Source organism: Salvelinus alpinus, chromosome 1 (assembly GCF_045679555.1).
Source record: "Salvelinus alpinus chromosome 1, SLU_Salpinus.1, whole genome shotgun sequence".
NCBI classification, from domain to species: Eukaryota; Metazoa; Chordata; class Actinopteri; order Salmoniformes; family Salmonidae; genus Salvelinus; species Salvelinus alpinus.
The window spans coordinates 43,412,103-43,435,189 of NC_092086.1; the positions used below are offsets into that span (position 1 = coordinate 43,412,103).

Genomic DNA, 23,087 nt, shown 5'->3' on the forward strand with positions numbered 1-23,087 from the left:
AGAATTAAGACATCCGGGATAAATGACTCAGCTGAGCTCAATGAAGCCAAAACATGTGCGTCCAGGCTTAATTGGTTGCACAAAGACCAAGCCAGGATGAGCAGACACGGATTCATTAAGCCAGGTGAAACCAATCCTGGATAGGTGCGCGCTCACGGCTCACTCAAATAGACCCCGCCACAGATCACAGATTAACTGATTTACCATGGCAACTAGAGCCGCGTACCTTTCCCCGTCGGAAGCACAAATCCTCATGGAGGCATACGAGGAGGTAAAAGATATAATTAAGAAGAAAGGCAACACCGCCACAGTGATAAAGCAAAGAGAAAAAGCGTGGCAAAGTATTGCAGACCGCCTGAATGCGTAAGTAGTGCACAATTACACACTCACCGCTCCGCTGAAACATCACAATTACAATTCAAATATTTAATTCACATCTCCAAAAATGCAGTTGTACTGTAATTATGAAACGGTTAAATTTTTAATTGAAATGCACTGCAGATATGAGTGAAATTGTGTAAAGTAACTCCATCACACTGTATAAAGCTATGATACATTTTTTGATATTTTTACTGAAAACAAGACAAAAATACCAAGTAATTTTTTGCAGTGTGACTCCATTAAATGTGTGTGTGTGTGTGTGTGTGTGTGTAGATTAAACATGAACGGGCCAAAACGGACATGGCAGCAGGTCAAAATCAAATACAAGAACATTCTGCAGAATGGTATGGTCCCTGACTAATATTTAACAAAGCACAAGCATATATTGTACCCAGAAGGTGCCTGCTCACACATTGTCTGTACTGTTTTAGCAGTGAAAAAGAATACCCACAGACAAGGCACGGGTGGTGGGTCACCAAAGGCTGACCTTACCCCAGCAGAGGACATGGCCTTGGAGCTAAATAAAGGCAGGCCCGTCTTAGAGGGGATCCCTGGGGGGAAAGAGACGAGCATAGGTTCCTCCCAAGATGCCACCCGCTTCATTCAAGGTATGTCCTTCCATCTCTACATGGGATACAACCACATTCATATTGAATCAATTTGGACTGTCTGACTTTGGTTTACCTATTGCCTTGCAGTGTCTGGCAGCACTGTGTTCCTGTTAGAGCCACCAGCACAAGCACCAGACGATGCTGATCCAGTGAGTACTCCATCAAAGGCATACTGTAGGCCTGGCATGTCTTGTCTACTAGCTTCAATATGAATCCGATTAAATGTGATAGGGTGAAGGCCCCAGTGCAGCAGCAACAGCACATGATGGAGACGATGATGAGGAGGAGACCATCTCTCTGGATTCCAGAAGGCATGAGGTATCATGTTAAGACTGTGAAAGTACTATTTACTCTACAATGGTGAGGAGTCCTCATCAAAATCAAAAAATCTAATTTCTTTTACAGGACCCAGATGCTATACAGTGGGAAAACCAGCCTGGCAACATAGTGCGTATTAATAAAAGGACACCACATCCTGCCAAATTCCAGCTGCGCTAATTGTATTGTGTTCACAGAGCTCACAAGCTATCAGAAAGTTGTATGGCAACCACCTCAGGCGCCAAATAGAACTGGCAGACATAGACATTCAGTACAAGAAGAAAAAGATGGAAAAAGATGGAAAATCTTGCACTGGAGTCCGAAATAAAAAAGAGGACAATTAGGAAACTGGACCTTGAAATAAAAAAACTTGAGAGGGAGGTGAGATATGCCTTCAATGTACACTGTATGCTAACTGTAACACAAATGTATTAATCATTATTTTTCTTTCCTCCCCCAGCTCCAAGAAGATGACACAGTTCAAAATAAAAATTAGGTATATTCTCGTAAAGTCAAGTGAGCCATGACATATGAGCTCTTATTGTGAGCACACAGGACGGTGGCATCTTTCTAAGGTTTTTTTTATTTTCCCAGCAATCAGTACAACCAAGTCATCGTTATAAGGCATCGCCCTCTTTTGCCCACCCCCCCAGCACCAGGTGTGGCCACTAGCCTATATGAAGGCCCAAAATTGTGTGTTCCTTTCTGCTCTGACAATGGCATGCCCATTCGTGCGAGATGTGGTGGATGAAGAAGCACTTGTGCTGAGGAGAGCCTTCAGGCGAGAAAGGGTCTTCAGGGACCGGTTGGACCCACTGGCCTTCCCTGATGACCATCTATATGAAAGATACAGGTTTTCTGCAGATGGCATCAGGTATCTATGCAGACTACTGGGTCCCAGGATTAAGCACTGCACGGAGCCATGCACTGAGTGTGGAGCAAATGGTTTGTGTGGCCTTGCGCTTTTTTGCTAGTGGAGCCTTCCTGTACTCAGTGGGGGATGCAGAACAGCTGAACAAGGCCACAATTTGCCGCACAATAAGGAGTGTGTGTCTGGCTATCAAAGCATTAGCAGATGTCTTCATCTCCTTCCCTGGCCACAGAAGACTCTGTGACATCAAAGAGGAGTTCTATAGGATTGCAGGTAAGAGGATCTACAAATTACAGGACAACTGTTAACACATAGTAGGATACTCATTACTTTGTGTGACAGGTTTCCCCAATGTCATTGGTGCAGTGGACTGCACACACATAAGGATAAAAGCCCCCTCAGGTGCCCATGAGGCCGATTTTGTGAATAGGAAATCCTTTCACAGCATTAATGTTCAGGTGAACATAACTTTTTGATATTGTCCATTGACGAACACTCTGCATTGCCAGTGATGTGCATTGATTGGTGTAATATTCTTCATCTTATGATTTCAGATGGTCTGCAATGCTGACTGTGTGATCAGCAATGTTGTGGCAAAATGGCCTGGCTCAGTCCATGACTCCAGAATCTTTCGGGCCTCTGAAATCTATCAGTGCCTATCACAAGGTAAGCCACACAACCCCTATTTATAACCATCATGGCTGTGTCAAGAATATCACTGTGTTTATGAGGTAGTAATGATGAGATTTTGTGTTGACAGGTGAATTCTCTGGTGTGTTGCTGGGAGACAGGGGGTATGGCTGCCAGCCTTTTCTCCTGACACCTTTCACAGACCCCCAGGAAGCACAGCAGGCCTACAACCATGCCCATGCCAGGACCAGGGCCAGAGTTGAAATGACCTTTGGCCTCCTGAAGGCACGCTTTCACTGCCTTCACAAATTAAGGGTCAGCCCTGTTAGGGCATGTGATATTACTGTGGCTTGTGCTGTCCTCCACAATGTGGCCTGCCTGAGGAAGGAGAGGGCCCCCAGAGTGCCACCAGCCATGGACTGGGACAATCCGGCAATCTTCCCTGATGACGACAGTGGTCGGCTGCTGAGGGACCAATATGTGTTGAATTATTTTAGTTAGTATGTGTGCTTTCAATTTTGGTTAAATATGTCCTGCGGTGGCAGAGGAATTTGGTTTTTTTTGGGTTCGTTTTTTGACGAATTTGGCCTCTTATGATGTTTGTGCGGTATACTGTGTGTAATACAAGGCTGCAGGGAGGCTACTGCATCCATTCATTTGTCTGTTCAGTTGATGTGTATGGATTTGTCCTGCATTTATTTTAGTGTGCAGACATGCAGGGTGTGTTATATACAGACCTTTGAATGTGTATGTATAATTTTGTATAATATGCTTGGATTCTGTGCTTTCCATCTTGTAGAGTCACTGTGACTTCAGTTTCGAAAGGAGCTGATGGTTTACCTGCTTTGTTTTGTCCTTATTCAATAAAGGAACATAATGTTACACATTGTGTTTTTATATTCATATGGAATGTGTATTTGTTTATATGACAGAGTACTAGGGCCACACTGAAGAAAAAGGATAAAGTCATAAATTTATGAGGCTGGTTCTTTCTGCAGAAAAGCTACATATTGTTTTTACAGTTTTGATACTTATGACAATGTGATACTTAATATTCTGGCACATCAGCATGTCTTTGTTTATGAAACCATACTGAAGTACAATTTCACGAAATGCCCCACATCTGTCATTTTAACAACTGTCCTCCTTTAAAACAACTGGTTACAATATTATGACTTGTGTTTTTTTCCCCTCTGTGGCCCTAATATTCTATCATTTTATATATAGCCTTATAGTCTATGGGAAACTGTAAATTATCTAATGATAGCAACATCATCTAAAAATCATTTTTTATCCAAAATCATTGAAATTAATGATCACAAACGTTTAAATAATAACAGTGGGTCTAGCTATATGTGATAACAATGTATAGTGAGCAGTGAAATAACTATTGGTTTCCATTTGTGGTGACTGCTGACTGACATTAGGGATGAGATTAAATAGATCCTGGAATTTAGCCTGGTCTGGAGCAGGCTAGCTCCACAGAATAAATCTCCATGGTAATTTATACCATAACATATCCTCCTGCCCCCTATCCATCTTTAGTGCAACCGGATTACGGATCAATTGAGCCAGGATCACCAAGATATCCTGGCTTAATCCCTTATCCTAGTTTTGTGCAACAGGCCCCAGCTCTGGGCTGCTCTGCAAAAAAATATGTTTTCTCTGACTTCTGCGGAGGCCGCATCGCAGTAAATACTGTATTGTCAATACAGATGACGTGTTGACAATGCAGCACCTTTAAGCTCTCGTTATTTTCCCGAGTTTCCAGTTGTCTTGAAAGCAACATTCTAAAGGCCAAAGTTTTTCCTAACCATAAAGCAGTCATAAGTTGTATTTTTATTTTTAGAAGAACTTTCAAAAGCTATTGTATTGTGACTAGTGGCCAAAGGCAAATGTAGGCAAACCCCAACTACTAATATTAATGTCTTTGGGTGTTAGAAAAGTGCTATACAAATTCCATGTATTATTATGAATTATTCAATAATTTAAAAAGATGCTCTGTTAACTAATGAAGGTTGTTTAATGCTGATGTTTAGCATAGGTAGACAATAAATACAACATTAAAATATAAAGACACGTTACTACTGAGCTTGTAAGGTTTAATTCATCATATGAACATGAAACTTCATATTTACTGTGGTAGAACTAGGTATCTAAATGGGTGTGTGTGAAATGTATATGGTAATTGTATCAAATTTAGCTTAGTAAAACAATAAAACTGGGCGATAACATTGGGATCTATTGGAGCCTTTCCAACTCAACCCACAGCAGTGCTTTCTGCTGGCTGTGGATGACATTGCGTATGGCTAGAAGCAGATCCTCGGTGCAGCTCCAGGTGCTAGGTTCCAGAGTGTCGTAGAGCAGGGGTAGGGTCTCCAGCTGCTGCTCGTCCGCCTGACACACCTCCTCCATCACGCCATCCTCCCCTCGCCCGGTCAGCAACTTCCTGTCAATGGGGCAAAATAGATAGACTTTACTGTTTATAAATTGGATTAGAGAACATAGAATAACTTATGATCTAAAAGTGTATTGTAAACACACACAAATACAGATAGTCAGTCAGGCACCTACTTTAGCTTCTTGTGTTTTTTGTTCTTGGGTCGGATATTAATGACGATAGGGTAGACCCCCTGCCTTAGAAGGCCCTCCACACTACTCAGGCCCAGCTCCAACAGACAGTGCTTGTCCTGAGAGACAAGACACAGAAACCTATATGGGAAAGGTAACCCACTAGGCACAGACAGTTCAACCTCTAGTTTTGATTTACATTAGGTGTAGTTGTCAACTATCATGAATTCAATGTGAAATCAACAAAAAAATGTCACCATGTCATTGGATTTATATTAAATGTTTGATGAAAAAAGACAAAATTCCCTTATGTTGATGACTTTTTCAAATCCATTCAGTTTTCCACGTCGATTAAGCATCATTACAAAACATTTTCTCGTTGAAATAGCGTGGAAGCAACATTTTGGGGCTCCCAAGTGGCGCAGCGGTCTAAGGCACTGCATCTCAGTGCTATAGAGGCGCCACTACCGACCCTGGTTAGATTACAGGCTGTATAACAACTGGCCGTGATCGGGAGTCCCATAGGGTGGTGTACAATTGGCCCAGCGTCGTCCGGGTTAGAGGAGTGTTTGGCCGGGGTAGGCCGTCATTGTAAATAAGAATTTATTCTTGACTGACTTGCCTAGTTAAATAAAGGTTAAATAAAAAATACAAATTGACACAACCAGTTTTTTCCCCATGGGAAGTGTTTGTTTGTTTGTGTGTGTGTGTGAGTGTCTGAGAGCGAGAGAGAGAATGAATGAAAGAGTGTATACCTGGCTTATTACATCCTGAATAGACTGCAGACTGATTCCAAGAGCCTGCTCTGGGGTGGAAGCATCTAGCAGGAAAACACTCTTAATATTTCTCTCTGTGGCCTGGATTGGCTCTGAAATACATCACTCCATGAGAAGCGGTAGAGAGACAACATATCTACAAGTAATTACTTTAAAACACAGCCGATCATGCAAGAAGGACAACAAGCATGCAACTAGTGCTTCTGAAATTTGAGTGTGTAGTGACACTATGTAAATAACCATGTGTGTCTGCATGTGTGTGTGTGTGTGTACCTGGTTGGCAGGTGTTGAAGTCCAGTCCAGACTCTGCTGGCTGAAGCAGTCTCTCTATGAGGCCGCGAGAGAGCAAGGAGGGGGAGAAGATGACAGGCCGTTTGGTCTTGACCTGTATTGGCTGGACCATACTGTAAGGAATCAGGTGCTCCTCATGACCTGAGCAAAGACACACACACACACACACATTTAGATTCATGCATTTTTATCTTACTATAGTCTTCAAAGGACAAAAATATAAATAAAGTCATATGGGAGGAGCTTACGGTTGCTGAGTGTGTAAAGGACCTGTGGGGTGGAACCAGTCCCACGACAGCTGGGGGACACAGCCTTGACCAATCGCACACGCTCAGAGCCCTTCTTGGATACCTACAGTGAGGAATGGAGGAATCAGTAGTCTGGTTACCCTTGGTTACCAGAGATTCACACACAGTAGGGACAAGAGGAGACGTACTTCAAAAAAAAAAAAAAAAATCCTTCTGCTCCAGGGCTAAGGTACGTAACCTCACCAATAACAGTTGCTGGGCTCTGAGATAGAGAAAGATTTAGGGGGACTGCATCACTACGTGTCCCATGCAGTCTGTGAGTGCAGTCTAACAAAGCTAAACATTTGCACAACTGTCTGTTATAGATTAATGGAATGTTTAATCTTCTTCTCATGCTTATTAAAATGTCTTACATTGTATAACCCGTTCATTTGAACTCTGTAACAAAGGTATTATTACAGTACGTGGCACCTCTCCCTTACCTGTTGTAATTGGGCATGACCCCCGCCTGCAAGGGCTTGGCTGTGCGGGGGTTCACCAGGGTGCAGCGCCACTGGTACTTCCCATTGTAACGGGTGTCAGTGACGTGTATTATGTCATCACCCCCCCCCCCCCTAGACAGGGCAGGTCGCTATGAGGGTCCAGGTCCAGGTTGACGCGCACGTAGAAGGAGTCAGCACCGTAGAAGGTAGGAGAAGGGAGCTGGGCACATAACTTGGAGTAAGCTGAGAAGAGGAAAAGGGGTGGGCAGTTAGTTACACACACTCTATTCTTTTATCTTTTTTGGTTCTATAAACAGTCTGACGCCTGGATAAAGGCCAAGACCATATACTATAAAGGTGTACTGTACTGAAAAAGCACATCAGTCAAGGAAAACAACTGTAAAAGCTGTCTCAGAACTTCACCCCCTGTGTTGGTCTGGTGTTTGAGAGAAGAGGGCTCTGTCCACCACTGCAGAGAGAAGTGGGCCACCTCTCCAGTGCACTGGCCCATCAGCACACTGCCCCCACCAAACAGAACCTTCTCCAGCTGGGCAGGGAGGAGAGAGACAGTTATACTCAGGCCTGTGTGGCTGTTTTTCTACTATCTGTTTGCCTGTCCATCTGTCTGTATGCCTCTGTTTCTCATCTCCAGTAACTCACTGCCCTCCTTCAGACCACACTGCTCAGCAGGAGAACCAGCTCTGACGCTGCTAACAAAGATGCCTGTGCGGTTGCCCCCAATGATGGTGATGTCATCTGCCAGGCTGCCTCTTCCTCTTTTGGGCGTAGTGGGGGGACTAGGTACGGGGGACAGGGGCTCGAAGCTGAAAGAGGAAGTGGAAAGAGAGATGGTAATTACACTTATCAGTATACAGTTAAGATTATATCTCACACCATAAAGGGTTAGCAAGTGTACCTACACTATGTTGGATTAGCAGTCCTGATGTAGGCAGCACAGAGATGGAGACATACCAGAGACTGCTGTAGTTGGGTTTGTGAGGTGGGACAGGGGGCAGGTTGACGAGGTCAGGGGGGAAGAGGTGAGAATGCAGTGAGCTACAGGAGTTCGACAGGGAGACCTCACTCTGGACTCCTGAAACACAACATAATGAGACATCACTACACACATCTATACTTAGCCGGGGTTACAGGTATTACAGGTAACTACAGACTTAGACAGACAGGAGGGATGTACTGAACTAAACCAAACCTGTGAGGTTCTCATTCTCATCACTGCCCCAGGAGTCCAGGTCAAACCTGTAAAGGGATAAGATCACAAAAGAGGACTTTTCATCATCATTTATTTAGTTTTAAATGCATTTACAGCATAACATGGGATTTAAGAGAGTGATATCTCCATATCGGAGAATAATGTAAAAGTTGATCTGCTATGGTATGACCATAGATATCCTATTAAATTAATAATAATTCTAATTCCTAATTCTATGGGTATGACATACTCTATGTTGACCCTGCGGTTGATGGAGTTCATACAGGGAGGGAAGGGGAAGATGGAGAGCCTGTTAACATCCCTCTCACTGTCCACTGTATGTAAAACACACAGGACACAAACAAAGAGTGAAATAGAGAATGACTAAAGTATCGATGCAGGCCCACAATTTAAACCTATTCATTGTCTCCTTGACAACTTGAAAAGTTGATTAATTATTCAATAATCCACATATACTGTGTGTATTCACAGCTACACTGTTCAGTGAGAAAAATACATTTGTTAATATAATATAGATGAACGCAAGATGAGACATGATGCTTTGATATGTTGGCATGTCACAAAGTGTTGTGGAGTAATGTAACAACTCACTGGTGTCAAGAGATTCTCCTCTGAGTTTGAGCGGGAACCTGCAGACAAAATAAAGTATTTAGAAGTCTAAGCCTATCCTCTCTCATCAAAGTTGTCAAAAAAAACATTTGTTTTGGCCATGCCTATTTCTACCATGTCTTATTCAAACAGTAGTTCAAATACAAGGTTAATCCTTCATCAGCTACAGTGATGTAAAAATGTAGAATAAATAAAGTAAACATGAAAAAAAAGAGGGATTAACTCAGGAATGCTCTTTTCTTCAATGCTATCCTTGCAAAACCCCAATCCCCGAATCCAGTGGTTCCCAACCTTTTTCCGTTACTCTACCACCAAGTATATTTGCTCTGGCCAGAGTACCCTTAAAGTACCCCCTCGTGTGCATTTGCCAGTAAGCCTATGGTCTCATGAGTCTTCTCAAGTACCACCAGTGGATAGGCCAAGTACCCCTGGTTGGGAAACACTGCATTCATCTCAACTCTACCCCCTGTATATTGCCTCGCTATTGTTATTTTACTGCTGCTCTTTAATTATCTGTTACTTTTATTTCTTATTTTTGTTGGTATTTTTCTTAAAACTGCATTGTTAGTTAAGGGCATGTAAGTAAGCATTTTACTGCAGGTCTGTTGTATTCGGTGCATGTGACAAATAACATTTGATTTGATTTGAATTGAATTGAAATATAGGCTTACCTTCGGAGTGGTCATGGGTTTGGTCTGTAGAGGGAGACTGTGACACAGAAATGAAAACAGAGACATCATCAACATCTGTTCACTGAAAGCTATCCTACAGGTACCAACATGCTGACAGTTACACAAATTCCTCTCTGGCAACATCAATTCAATTCAGTTCAAGGGGCTTTATTGGCATGGGAGACATATGTTAACATTGCCAAAGAAGTGAAGTAGGTAATAAACAAAAGTTAAATAAACAATACATAAAACATCATATCTCTAACTCTATGCAAAACAACAATGTGACCTAATTAGCACACAGGAGTTGCTTCACTCTGATCTAAAAATAATATTCTCTGTAAGTAGACCATGAATAATCATGCCAAGTAAAATGATCATTATTATTACGGGGATCAGCTCAATGGTACCTACTTCAGTACAACTCTGTGAATGAGTCAAATGAAAAGACGGGTTGGACAGCAACACTGCCACACTCCTCAAGGACTATTTATTACATGATTATGAAGAGATAAATGTTGTGGCTACTGTTGATGGTAACACTATAATGTTGCTAATATTCTAGCTGCTGCCAATGAAGATGATAAGATGGCGATGAACTCTGACCTTGCAGAGCAGCTGGTGAGTGCCGTTGGGCAGAGGGCTGGGGAGCAGCAGGGCCCGTAGCACTGGTCCTCGTTGCACAGAGACAGGTGAGACTAGGAGAGGTACAGAGAGACAATCACATTAGAAGAGTACAGGAGAAGGCTAACAGGTCGACACTGTAATTTGATTATCATATTTTTGTGAGTGTGTGAAACTGTATGTCTGACAGAATAGGGAAAACACACTTGTGTTGTGCAAGTATAATCAAAAGTGTGTACACAGAATGTGTGTACATACAGTAGCTGAGACTCACACAGTGCATACAGGGGGAATTCTGCTCCCTGCTCCTGTCCTTCTCTTTCTTCAGCTCTCTCTGCTGCTGCTCTAGATTGGCCTGAAGCTCTGCGATGCGTTTACGCAGACAGTTCTTGTCCAATAGGCAGTCAGTATACTCCAACTGCAGGCTGTCTCGACTGCGCAGAGCCTGAAGGATATACAGTATCAGAGGAAGGAGGAGAGAACGTGCTAGAGAGATGAGTTATGAGGAGACAGACAGACACAGAGTGGGGGAGATACTGAGTAGTGGAAACACCTGCGTGACTAGACAAAAATTATGTATTACGGTGAGTAATGTGGCAACTATGCAGAGAAGGGCCTTATATTATCCAGCAAAAAGGCCTCAAACTCAACACTCCGACCTCAATATTCCTCTGTGCATGTGCATTCAGTGTCCAAACAGCCATGAACAATTTAAACCAACAGAAACAAAAACCTTACCATACATTGATTACTTGATTCTAACCCATATCCCTACTCAGACCTACTGACCTGGTCCCTCTCCTTCTCCAGCTCCATAATCTGGTTGAAGTCGGAAATGCTCCTTTCCTGTTCTGTCTCCCAGTCCAGCTGGAGAGTCATCACCTTCAGCTGCAGCTGCTCACACTGAGACTCCAGCTTCACAACACACCATACCATCAAAGACAGAATAATACAATTGTGTTGATATACAAGAGGCATGTTTTAACACTTTATGAAGCCTGAACAAAGACAACTTGAAAAACCGTCACCAGCTCAGTGACTTCTGAGAGTGAATCACGGGACAGAATGGTGTGAATATGCTATTTCTCTGCTCTCACCTTGTCCCTGAAATCCTCAGAGCTCTCCAGCTCTCCCTGTAGTCTGGCGATGTTGCCACACAGCTCGTGTCTCTGCTCTGCTGCCTACCTGCGGTCCTGCTTCAGGATGTCCAACAGAGCCTGAGGTCAAAACGGAACAATACAAAAGTTAGAGCAGCACCGTCGGAGCGGGAAAACATCACAAACTCAGAGGGTGAATCAGATTCACTCTGAGTGGTGGCTCTCACCTGTGTTTCAATGTGACCTGACTTCTGAATGTCAATGTGCTGTCGTGGCTTCTCACTCTTCTCGGGAACAGCGGGGGTGCCGTTCGTGCGATGGGTGACACTACTGTTCCTTCTGACTGGCGCAATAGAGACAGGACTAATGTCAGTCTCTTTCTTTGCCTCCATCAGTCTGGTCTTCAGCTGCTCCATCTGTAGAAAAGGTTGAGTAAGAGTATTACAAGGGAATCCTACCAGGGAAAAGGCTTCCTATAAAGGCATGTCCCAACAGCTCTTTCAAAAAATTATACCTCCATCCATCCTTTTATCTTTCTCCAGCTGCTTTCTTCTGTCCCAGTCACCATCCCTCTCCTTCAACAACCCATCAGATCCTTTGGCCCCCTCTCCTCTCTATACCTGTTCCAGTAGCTCTCTCTCACGTGCGGAGGCCTTGGCCTGATCCTCCAGGGCACGAGAGTATTTCACAGCCTGTTCCAGGTGCAGGTCCTTCAGCCGGCCCAGCTCCCTGCTGCCTGCCTCCCAGTCCTGACGCAGCCTGTGGGAGACACATTCAGCCAGCTCTCAGTACACTGGACATAGAAACTGTACATCCCTATTAAAGAAATGTATGACAGCCATGGACCATGGCTCATCATGAATGTAGTTTCTGTATATCATTCCCGATTTTTCAAGTTCCAGTCTGAATACTGTCATTCACTTTGGGTGCATTGCACATTGTTGGGCCTTGTGGATAACAACCAGATGTTTGTGTGGTTTTACCTGTGAAGTTCAATTAATCAAACTTTAATGCTTCTCATAGTGTCATTTGTCTCACAGTGCTTTAAGCCCTGTATGTGTGGTTCTGTGTGGTGTACCTCTCCATCTACAGCCGGTCATGTCGTAGGTCCAGTGTCTTGCGTTCAGCCCGGCTGCGCTCCTCCTCGGCCACACGGCAACGCTGGGACAGGCGGCGCTCACACACGCGGCTCCCCCGCAGCTGCTCCCTCATTTTACGCACCTCGAGCAGCAGGAACTGAGTCAGGCCCTCTGGACCCTCCACATCTGGGGGGACACAGCAATGGAGGTAAATGGGGGATGGGGGAACACTGGTCATACAGGAGTGGAAGGGGGATATTTGGGGACAAATCCTTACCCAAGATGATGGAGCAGCGCTGGGTGGGCTGTTGTCCAGTGAGCTGAGTGTATTGCACTGGGTGGTAGAACTCCAAAGACTCCATGAAGGCCTGCAGGCCACGCTGGCCCCGCCCATGCAGGATGTCAATCAAACGTCCTGATAAACAGTTAGGACATCATTAAAGTTTATAAGATGAAGACGACAATACATCCTGAAGATGGAGACACTGTAAGTACTGTACTGACACAAGTGTGAAAGCTGCTCATGTTCCAGGTAATCCCTTTGTCATCTTTTCCTCTCTAACCTCATCTCTCTGTTTCTTCCTCTCTCCCCGTCTTTTTCACTCCCCATCTGTCTACCTCCTCCTTTATCTCTCCCTCTCCTTTACCTAGCTAGTGGCCACCCCTTCATTCCTTTCATCTTGATCTCCTGCCTCGTTACTCATACCTGTCTCCCCTCCCTCTGTCTCTCACTCCCCTCTTGCTATCCTTCCTAACCACCTTTTTCTCACACGGCACAAACCCCTCCTTACCTCATTCTCTCCGACCTACATCCCCTCTCCCTGCCTCCTCTCACTTACAGTTGAAATCGGAAGTTTACATACACTTAGGTTGGAGTCATTAAAACTCGTTTTTCAACCACTCCACAAATTTCTTTCGACCAAACTATATTTTTGGTAAGTCGTTTAGGACATCTACCACAAGTAATTTTTCCAACAATTGTTTACAGGCTGATTATTTCACTTATAATTCACTGTATCACAATTCCAGGGGGTCAGAAGTTTACATACACTAAATTGACTGTGTCTTTAAACAGCTTGGAAAATTCCAGAAAATGTCATGGCTTTAGAAGCTTCTGATAGGCATTTGAGTCAATTGGAGGTGTACCTGTGGATGTATTTCAAGGCCTACCTTCAAACTCGGTGCCTCTTTGCTAGACATCGCACTTCACAAAATAGATGGCATCATGAGGACGGAAAATTATGTGGATATATTGAAGCAACATCTCAAGACATCAGTCAGGAAGTTAAAGCTTGGACACAAATGGGTCTTGACAACAAAGTCAAGGTATTGGAGTGGCCATCACAAAGCCCTGACCTCAATCCTATAGAACATTTGTGGGCAGAACTGAAAAAGCGTGTGCGAGCAAGGAGGCCTACAAACCTGACTCAGTTACACCAGCTCTGTCAGGAGGAATGGGCCAAAATTCACCCAACTTATTGTGGGAAGCTTGTGGAAGGCTACTCAAAACGTTTGACCCAAGTTAAACAATTTAAAGGCAATGCTACCAAATACTAATTGAGTGTATGTAAACTTTTGACCCACTGGGAATGTGATGAAATAAATAAATGCTGAAATAAATCATTCTCTTTACTATTATTCTGACATTTCACATTCTTAAAATAAAGTGGTGATCCCAATTTATCGAAGACAGGGAATTTTTACTACGATTAAATGTCAGGAATTGTGAAAAACTGAGTTTATTAAATGTATTTGGCTAAGGTGTATGTAAACTTCCGACTTCAACTGTACCTTTTACACTCTTCTCATTCCCTTCCATAATTTTTCTCTCATTCTCCCTCTCTTTTTCGCTCCCACACATTCCCTCTCCCTCCCTCCCTCTCTCTCACCAGCCTTGCTGATACGTAGTGGGTACTGGGTGGAGTTGAGGACCTCATCCTCATCCTGCTCGTCAATGACCTTGCACTGCCTCAGGTAGGGGGTAAGCTTGGCTGGGTTCAGGATGCGGGTCAGCTTGTGCCTCACCCCCTCCACCCTGTCCCACAGCTCCTCACAGCACTCCTCAGAGAACGGGGACACCGGCCGCCCCTCTTCCTGTCCCGTTTCATAATCCTTCACCCATACTGTGATGCCTGGTACAGAGGAAGCAAGTTAATATAGGACTGGTTTGAAAGAGGAGCCAACATTCTGTGTTATAAAGAACAGGCTCAAACTATGTTGATAATACAGTTTATGGCCATTGTCTGCTGCATTGTGAGAAGAAGCAAAAGGAGGTGCTTTTCTGGCTGTCCTCCAAGGAAAGCTGGAGGGGATTATTTTGCATTTAACATTAGAGCATTCGGAAAGTATTCAGACCGCTTGACTTTTTCCACATTTTGTTACGTTACAGCCTTATTCTAAAATGTATTACATTATTTGTTTCCCTCATCAAACTACACACAATACCCCATAATGACAACGCGAAAACAGATTTTTAGAAATGTTTGCTAAAAAAGAGAAATACCTTATGTTGGATTTGACATTTTGAACATTGAGATATTAAATAAATGATAGAGAAGAAGCATAGAATTGTGAAAGAGACTGGGTTTTATGTCAGAAGTTAATGGTTCTCTGTAGAAAGACAGATGGCTTTGGAATGTGCTGGGTGGATGGGAGGAGAGCAACATGTCGATATAGGGGAGACAGATGGACATCTGTGGATTAGGTGAAGGAGGGGTTGAGGTCAGGAGGTGAGGTCAGATCCCCTGAAGGGAGTAATAAGGGTTTAGTATCCTGTTACTCTTTTCCTGTAGAACCATAAGATGCAAGGATTGGAGAGAAGGAGGAGTGTCTTAAGTGGGATATATACTGTATATCTGTGATGGGAGAAATGTTTTATTTTATTTATAACTGCTGTACAGAACCTTTGGGAAGAATTAAACTTGGTTCAAGCTTGTCTAGTGTCCGTGAGTTATTTACTCTCAAAAATAAGAACCTAACACTTCTTTACATAAGTATTCAGACCCTTTGCTATGAGACTCGAAATTGAGCTCAGGTGCATCCTGTTTCCATTGATCATCCTACAATGTTTCTACAACTTGATTGGAGTCCACCTGTGGTAAATTCAATTGATTGGACATGATTTGGAAAGGCACACTTCTGTCTATATAAGGTCCCACAGTTGAAAGTGCATGTCAGAGCAAAGATGAACAAATATGAACAAAGCAAAGTACAGAGAGATCCTTGATGAAAACCTGCTCCAGAGCGCTCAGGACCTCAGATTGGGTTGAAGGTTCACCTTCCAACAGGACAACGACCCTAAGCACACAGCCAAGACAACACCGGAGTGGCTTCGGGAGAAGTCTCTGAATGTCCTGGAGTGGCCCACCCAAAGCCCAGACTTGAACCTGATCGAACATCTCTGGAGAGACCTGAAAATACCTGTGCAGTGACGCTTCCCATCCAACCTGACAGAGCTTGAGAGGATCTCCAGAGAAGACTGGGAGAAACTCCCCAAATACAGGTGTGCCAAGCTTGTAGCGTCATACCCAAGAAGACTCCAGGCTGTAATCACTGCCAAAGGTGCTTCAACGAAGTACTGAGTAAAGGGTCAATAATACTTATGGAAATGTGATAGTTAAGGTTTTTTTGCAAAAAAATCTAAAAACCTGTTTTTGCTTTGTCATTATGGGGTATTGTGCGTAGGTTGATGAGGGGAAAAAACGATTTAATTGATTTTAGAATAAGGCTATAATGTAACAAAATGTGGAAAAAGTCAAGGGGTCTGAATACTTTCCGAATGCACTGTATTACAGGCTGTAGGATTAACTTCCAGTACTATGAACACATTTGATGGTGCATTTATCTGCACCAATGATTTACTCAAGTTTCTCCTGGTGTTGCACAAGGTTGGTTGGTGGGTCGTAAACAATGATAGGGACGACATTAAATCTGTCTCAGAGCTCAAGAATGCAAACACTGGTGTGATTCATATCGCACACTTAAAAACCTACTGTGATAGCAGACAAAGACCTCAACTACTGAGGAGCAGTTGTGCCAACTCCCTGGACTAAGAAAAAACATGTTCAATTGAGACTCAAAAAATAAGACAACATCTCAAAATAAAAATGAACACCCCTCAGACTACTTGGCAATATGAATATTTACTACATTAATTGACCGGAGCTTACAATACTAAAAATAACTGTGACTGACAAGACAATAAGGAGGGCGAAGTGTCATTCAGTGCCGCAACTTTTCACCCCCGATTGAGTCATCTAACTTTATCTGAAAAAGTCAGTTAAGAAATGCTGTTATGTCATCTTTAGAAAATGTTTAAATAATAAACATGGCAAGAAGAAATCTTCATTTCCCACTTACCACTCATTGTCAAGGATTGATTGTGTTGTAAGCAAACTCCTCAGACTGATATTCCACTTTTCGTTTTGATCAATCATAAAAGGATGAATGAGTCCATAGAAACGTCAACTACTATTCCACTATGGCTATGCTATTGCGTTGAGAAGCTGGTTGTGTTGTACCTGGGACGCAGTATCACACCCCTCCCCAACTTTGCAGTCCCGCCTCCTCACAATTGTCTGCACATCCCATATTCCACCAATCAGCAATTGTTCACAACTGTCCTGATCATTCCAGATGACCAAACCAGGATAAATTTCCAACAACCGGATGTATCCGGTTTTCAGGGATACAGCTAATTCAACATAGGCTTCCTTTTCTGATGAAAACCGGATGTGGTACTCCTCTCAGGCGTTTTCTTTTAAGCCTGCTACTTTAGGTTAAGGCCAGGTTAACCCAAATACTGTATCTCTGGTTAACGCAAGGGCAACATTTTCTGTTTGAAAATTGAGAAAGTGAAGGAGTTGGACCGTTTTCATGCCCAAAGTCAACCGTTAAAGCTAATTTCCTGCAATAAAGTGGCCTTGGTCTTTGGAAATTGATATTCCTGTGCACACAGTGTATGGTTAACTTGAAACAAATGTTGTTAAAAAGGAAAGCCTACCATAGTTCAAATGTAACCAGCCATCAGTTGGCTAGAGGACAACTTCCCTTTCAACAGGCCATACAGATCTAAGATCATGAAGATCAGTCATTTTTGCTGTTGAACTTTTAGAGTTTACTCCCTTCAACTCAATTAGGTATTAAAGCTGCTTTTGAAGAGGGGCTTGAAAAGGGCTTTTCCACAAGGTGGAGCAATCCACCCACTGCTTTACAAAGTTGCTCAGTTTAATTTACCTTTCTTTTGTCAATATCTTTGGAAGTTCCATTGCTCACACCAATAACACCAGTTGTTTTTATTACATCTTTGATTAATTATATTGAATATATAGGACAGTTTTGTCCTATGTTATGTTTTGTTAGATAACTATACCCTGGGGCTCTTGCCCAGCATGTGACTCACCCTGGCCTGGTCCACTGAGCACTGACTCATTCATGGTCTCTCTTTTACTACAAGATCTTGAATCATGGTGAAAACCTATTACCTAAAACTGCTGTAGCAGTCTACAATAGAGGGACCACGCCTTACATACATAATGACAAATCATTTCAATATTATGTAATTGCTTTTGAAAGGCTGCTGCTACCTTAGAAATGTTTTTTTGTTTGTAGGCCCCACTATTTTGGCTTCTGTGCTGTAGGCCCTTCTTCAGTCCAGCAGCTCTGAGACACTGGTCTGCTTGTTTATTCAGGGGAGGCCCAGGGGCCGAGGGTAGGTTGACATTTCCTTTCAGTGTGTCAAGAGAAAGACACATTCGTTTGTCAGGCACCCCATATTTCCTGTCTCACATTGCACTGTAACTGAGAGACACATTCCCAGTTTATTTATTATTATTAAATGTTATTTTTAGCCTTTTTTTGTAATTATCTTTTTTATTAGAATTGTATTAAAAAAATTGATCAGGGTTTACACAGACAACAAAACAAAGTGCACCACACAGATAGAGTACAGGGAGTTAACACCTTCCCAGTTTAAACCCCCCTACTGTGCTCAGGCCAGACGCACCAGCCTGTATGCCTCTGCAATGTCACTGCTGACTTCTGTTGTAATAACACAGTATCTGTCAAATTGTAAGCGTTAACACACTATCAGTCATAACTGTACGCGTTAAGTGGGCTTATCTAAATATCATAAATTACTTTGTTTTTAGATATTCATAGGCGCCTTAATGTTCAGAAATAGATGTTTGAAACAACTTAAGCACGTCCTCTCCCCTCTCCCCATCTCTCTTTCGTTTTCATATTTTCTCAAAGCCCTCCCCTGCTTCTCACATTCAGAAGCACTACGGCCACTGGCCAGGCCCAGAGGGGACATCATTCTTGTCATTTCTGAGGTGACAGAAACAGAGAGGGCATTGAGAGAGCCCCAGAGCCCAGTGCTGCAGTGGTGGAATGCGTTGTCCCAGTCCAGCACAACCACACTGGCCTTCACCCAGTAGACCCACAGCACTATCTCTGACTCGGGCCTCACTGTCGGCTCTGCTGCAGCAGAATCAACCCTTTGTCCCCACAAAGAATGTGTCTTTCCTCACTTTTTTGGGGATAACAGAGAACAAAAGAGGGATGGGTGGTATGAGTAAATTCAAATCTTGCTCTGTAATTTATTCTCCTCTAATTGTCCCCATATGATGTGGAAGAGATTATGCATTTTCCTGTTTTAGATTCAGCTCAACACAAAAGATGCAACAACACCAAGGAGGATCCAGAGTGTCAGAGTGTAAGGAATTGTTTATTTAAACAAACAGAAGTATGTGGAAAAACAAAGAAGAGAGAAAAATAGGATGCATCTATACAGAGAGAAAATTCCTCAGCCCATCAGAGGAGGCTCTCTTTGGGCATTATGCACTGTTTTCAAAAGTTGGAAGGGCTCTCTTTCAATGGATTCACACTGAGTGATTTATGATTCAAATAAGTCAGCTGGGTAGTGCCATCTTTCAAAAGCCATTAACTCTCAGATAGAGGCTGATGATGAGGGCAGGGCCCACTGTGATGGTCAGGTGTCTCAGCGGCCGCTCACTCCAGTCCAGATAACACAGCAGCTTCTAGCCTTCTGGCTGTCGCCAAGCTCAGTCAGTCAGAAAAATAACGATTTCCTGGAGACACAGTGAACTGCTCCTCAAAAAACGGCAATGCACTTCACTAAGGCATGCGTGCCTAACTGTGGAAGCGCTGAGAGTAAACAGGAAAGGAGCAGGCGTTTCTCAAGATCCCATGCTGACCCCCCTGCATTTCTTGGTGTCTATACAAAGTTGGAGTGAGAGAACACAGCACTGTGAAATAGGTTAGCACTCTCACTTAACCCACATTATTTCCTAAGTCCTATAATTAGTAACAATTATAGTCTGTATATATTTTTTTATGATTGGGCAGGTCTCACAAGCTCAGAGGAAACAGGATGTTTGCTGAGGGGTGAGTGACTGTCACTGGCAGCTTCTTTGTTTTGCTTTGTCAACGGCTGCTCAGCCAGCAATTACAAAACACAGATATACTTCACACAAATGAGTTCAGTCCACTTTCTTGGCAACAAGTTCAAACCCTGTGGTGAATAATAAAAAATAAAAAACAGGGTTACACACTTAGAAAATAGGTTTCCTCAAGGATTATTTGGTAATGGTTTGTGCCCTTTAATGGTTCTTTGCAGTTCAGGAAAGGGTTCGTTTATCTTTTTGTGATAATTAAAATATAGTGGTGGCAGTTCATTTCAATATTTTGGGGTGTGGTTTTACCGTGAGTGAGAGTGTCATATCAGTTGATCTAACCTGTTGTGTTATGTTTTAAATGTCAATTACGACTATGGCCAATGACGGTGTCTTGTGAAAGACTCACGTATGGCCTTGTGTCAATTGAGAACTGTTGACTAAATCAGTTGTTCTCAATTCTCCCCTCAGGGACCACTAGGTGTTCCAGAGCTGGCATGCCTTATCCAACTTGTCAAATAACACAATAATAACACATATGGAATTTTTGTAGTATAACATGCCTAACCAGAATTTAAAAAACTTGCATGGTTATCCAAAAGGTTCTTTGTAGAACCTCAGAGATTAAAAAAAATATATATTTTTTTTTATTTAACCTTTATTTAACCAGATAGGCTAGTTGAGAACAAGTTCTCATTTGCAACTGTGACCTGGCCAAGATAAAGCATAGCAATTCGACACATACAACAACACAGAGTTACACATGGAATAAACAAAACATACAGTCAATAATAGAGTAGAAAAATAAGTCTATATACAGTGTGAGCAAATGAGGTGAGATAAGGGAGGTAAAGGCAAAAAAAGGCCATGGTGGCAAGGTAAATACAATATAGCAAGTAAAACACTGGAATGGTAGATTTGCAGTGGAAGAATGTGCAAAGTAGAAATATAAATAATGGGGTGCAAAGGAGCAAAATAGATAAATACAGTAGGGGAAGAGGTAGTTGTTTGGGCTAAATTATAGATGGGCTATGTACAGGTGCAGTAATCTGTGAGCTGCTCTGACAGCTGGTGCTTAAAGCTAGTGAGGGAGATAAGTGTTTCCAGCTTCAGAGATTTTTTCAGTTCGTTCCAGTCATTGGCAGCAGAGAACTGGAAGGAAAGACAACCAAAGGAGGAATTGGCTTTGGGGGTGACTAGTGAGATATACCTGCTGGAGCGCGTGCTACGAGTGGGTGCTGCTATGGTGACCAGTGAGCTGAGATATGGCGGGGCTTTACCTAGCAGAGACTTGTAGATAACCTGTAGCCAGTGGGTTTGGCGACGAGTATGAAGCGAGGGCCAACCAACGAGAGCGTACACCTGTACACTTCATACTCGTTCTATCTAGCACCAAAAAGGGTTATAACCATAGCTAAACTCTTTTTGGTGCTGTATGTACAGTGGGGCAAAAAAGTATTTAGTCAGCCACCAATTGTGCAAGTTCTCCCACTTAAAAAGATGAGAGAGGCCTGTAATTTTCATCATAGGTACACTTCAACTATGACAGACAAAATGAGAAAATCACATTGTAGGATTTTTAATTAATTAATTTGCAAATTATGGTGGAAAATAAGTATTTGGTCACCTACAAACAAGCAAGATTTCTGGCTCTCACAGACCTGTAACTTCTTCTTTAAGAGGCTCCTCTGTCCTCCACTCGTTACCTGTATTAATGGCACCTGTTTGAACTTGTTATCAGTATAAAAGACACCTGTCCACAACCTCAAACAGTCACACTCCAAACTCCACTATGGCCAAGACCAAAGAGCTGAATCTGCAATAGGTAAGCAGCTTGGTTTGAAGAAATCAACTGTGGGAGCAATTATTAGGAAATGGAAAACATACAAGACCACTGATAATCTCCCTCGATCTGGGGCTCCACGCAAGATCTCACCCCGTGGGGTCAAAATGATCACAAGAACGGTGAGCAAAAATCTCAGAACCACACGGGGGGACCTAGTGAATGACCTGCAGAGAGCTGGGACCAAAGTAACAAAGCCTACCATCAGTAACACACTACGCCGCCAGGGACTCAAATCCTGCAGTGCCAGACGTGTCCCCCTGCTTAAGCCAGTACATGTCCAGGCCCGTCTGAAGTTTGCTAGAGAGCATTTGGATGATCCAGAAGAAGATTGGGAGAATGTCATATGGTCAGATGAAACCAAAATAGAACTTTTTGGTAAAAACTCAACTCGTCGTGTTTGGAGGACAAAGAATGCTGAGTTGCATCCAATGAACACCATACCTACTGTGAAGCATGGGGGTGAAAACATCATGCTTTGGGGCTGTTTTTCTGCAAAGGGACCAGGACGACTGATCCGTGTAAAGGAAAGAATGAATGGGGCCATGTATCGTGAGATTTTGAGTGAAAACCTCCTTCCATCAGCAAGGGCATTGAAGATGAAACGTGGCTGGGTCTTTCAGCATGACAATGATCCCAAACACACCGCCCGGGCAACGAAGGAGTGGCTTCGTAAGAAGCATTTCAAGGTCCTGGAGTGGCCTAGCCAGTCTCCAGATCTCAACCCCATAGAAAATCTTTGGAGGGAGTTGAAAGTCCGTGATGCCCAGCAACAGCCCCAAAACATCACTGCTCTAGAGGAGATCTGCATGGAGGAATGGACCAAAATACCAGCAACAGTGTGTGAAAACCTTGTGAAGACTTACAGAAAACGTTTGACCTCTGTCATTGCCAACAAAGGGTATATAACAAAGTATTGAGATAAACTTTTGTTATTGACCAAATACTTATTTTCCACCATAATTTGCAAATAAATTCATTAAAAATCCTACAATGGGATTTTCTGGATTTTTTTTCTCATTTTGTCTGTCATAGTTGAAGTGTACCTATGATGAAAATTACAGGCCTCTCTCATCTTTTTAAGTGGGAGAACTTGCACAATTGGTGGCTGACTAAATACTTTTTTGCCCCACTGTATATGAGTATGGTTCTTTATAGAACCTTAAAAAAAAGGTTCTATATACCACCAAAAAGGGATCCGCTTTGTGTGTAGGTCATAGAACTTCCATTAGAACAGTGGCTCCTTTGACAGAGTTCATTCAAACACTGTTCTAATCACCAAAGCACTATTAAGAAGCTGATAGCTGCCAACTGAAATATAAAGGAACTGGCCACGGAT

At 42.9% G+C, this 23,087-nt stretch overlaps 1 protein-coding gene and 1 pseudogene across 6 annotated transcripts; one reads left to right on the top strand and one right to left on the bottom strand.

The window, feature by feature from the left end:
* The first annotated feature begins 205 nt into the window (after window positions 1–205).
* LOC139576939 (putative nuclease HARBI1) lies at window positions 206–3,714 on the top strand. 6 transcript variants are annotated; one of them, XM_071403611.1, is made up of 11 exons: window positions 206–363; window positions 655–725; window positions 813–989; window positions 1,080–1,141; window positions 1,224–1,310; window positions 1,398–1,439; window positions 1,508–1,691; window positions 1,771–1,806; window positions 1,905–2,454; window positions 2,736–2,847; window positions 2,942–3,714. In XM_071403611.1, exons 1-7 carry the CDS (start codon window positions 206–208, stop codon window positions 1,652–1,654), a joined length of 744 nt encoding a protein of 247 aa, XP_071259712.1. In that variant the 3' UTR covers window positions 1,655–1,691; window positions 1,771–1,806; window positions 1,905–2,454; window positions 2,736–2,847; window positions 2,942–3,714. The 6 variants fall into 6 exon arrangements, with proteins under 6 accessions (XP_071259712.1, XP_071259701.1, XP_071259692.1 ...); XM_071403600.1 differs by having other exon boundaries at window positions 1,771–2,639; XM_071403591.1 differs by having other exon boundaries at window positions 1,771–2,454.
* Window positions 3,715–4,896: 1,182 nt separating this feature from the next.
* LOC139561275 (caspase recruitment domain-containing protein 10-like) lies at window positions 4,897–16,979 on the bottom strand (annotated as a pseudogene).
* Between the last annotated feature and the right edge of the window lie 6,108 nt (window positions 16,980–23,087).

Excerpts from the sequence above, each read along its gene's own strand:
- LOC139576939 (XM_071403582.1), top strand. The coding sequence starts at position 2,139 with ATGACCATCTATATGAAAGATACAGGTTTTCTGCAGATGGCATCAGGT. Across the intron at positions 2,455-2,523 it reads GGAGTTCTATAGGATTGCAG|GTTTCCCCAATGTCATTGGT; the intron begins GTAAGAGGATCT and ends TTTGTGTGACAG. Across the intron at positions 2,848-2,941 it reads CTATCAGTGCCTATCACAAG|GTGAATTCTCTGGTGTGTTG; the intron begins GTAAGCCACACA and ends TTGTGTTGACAG.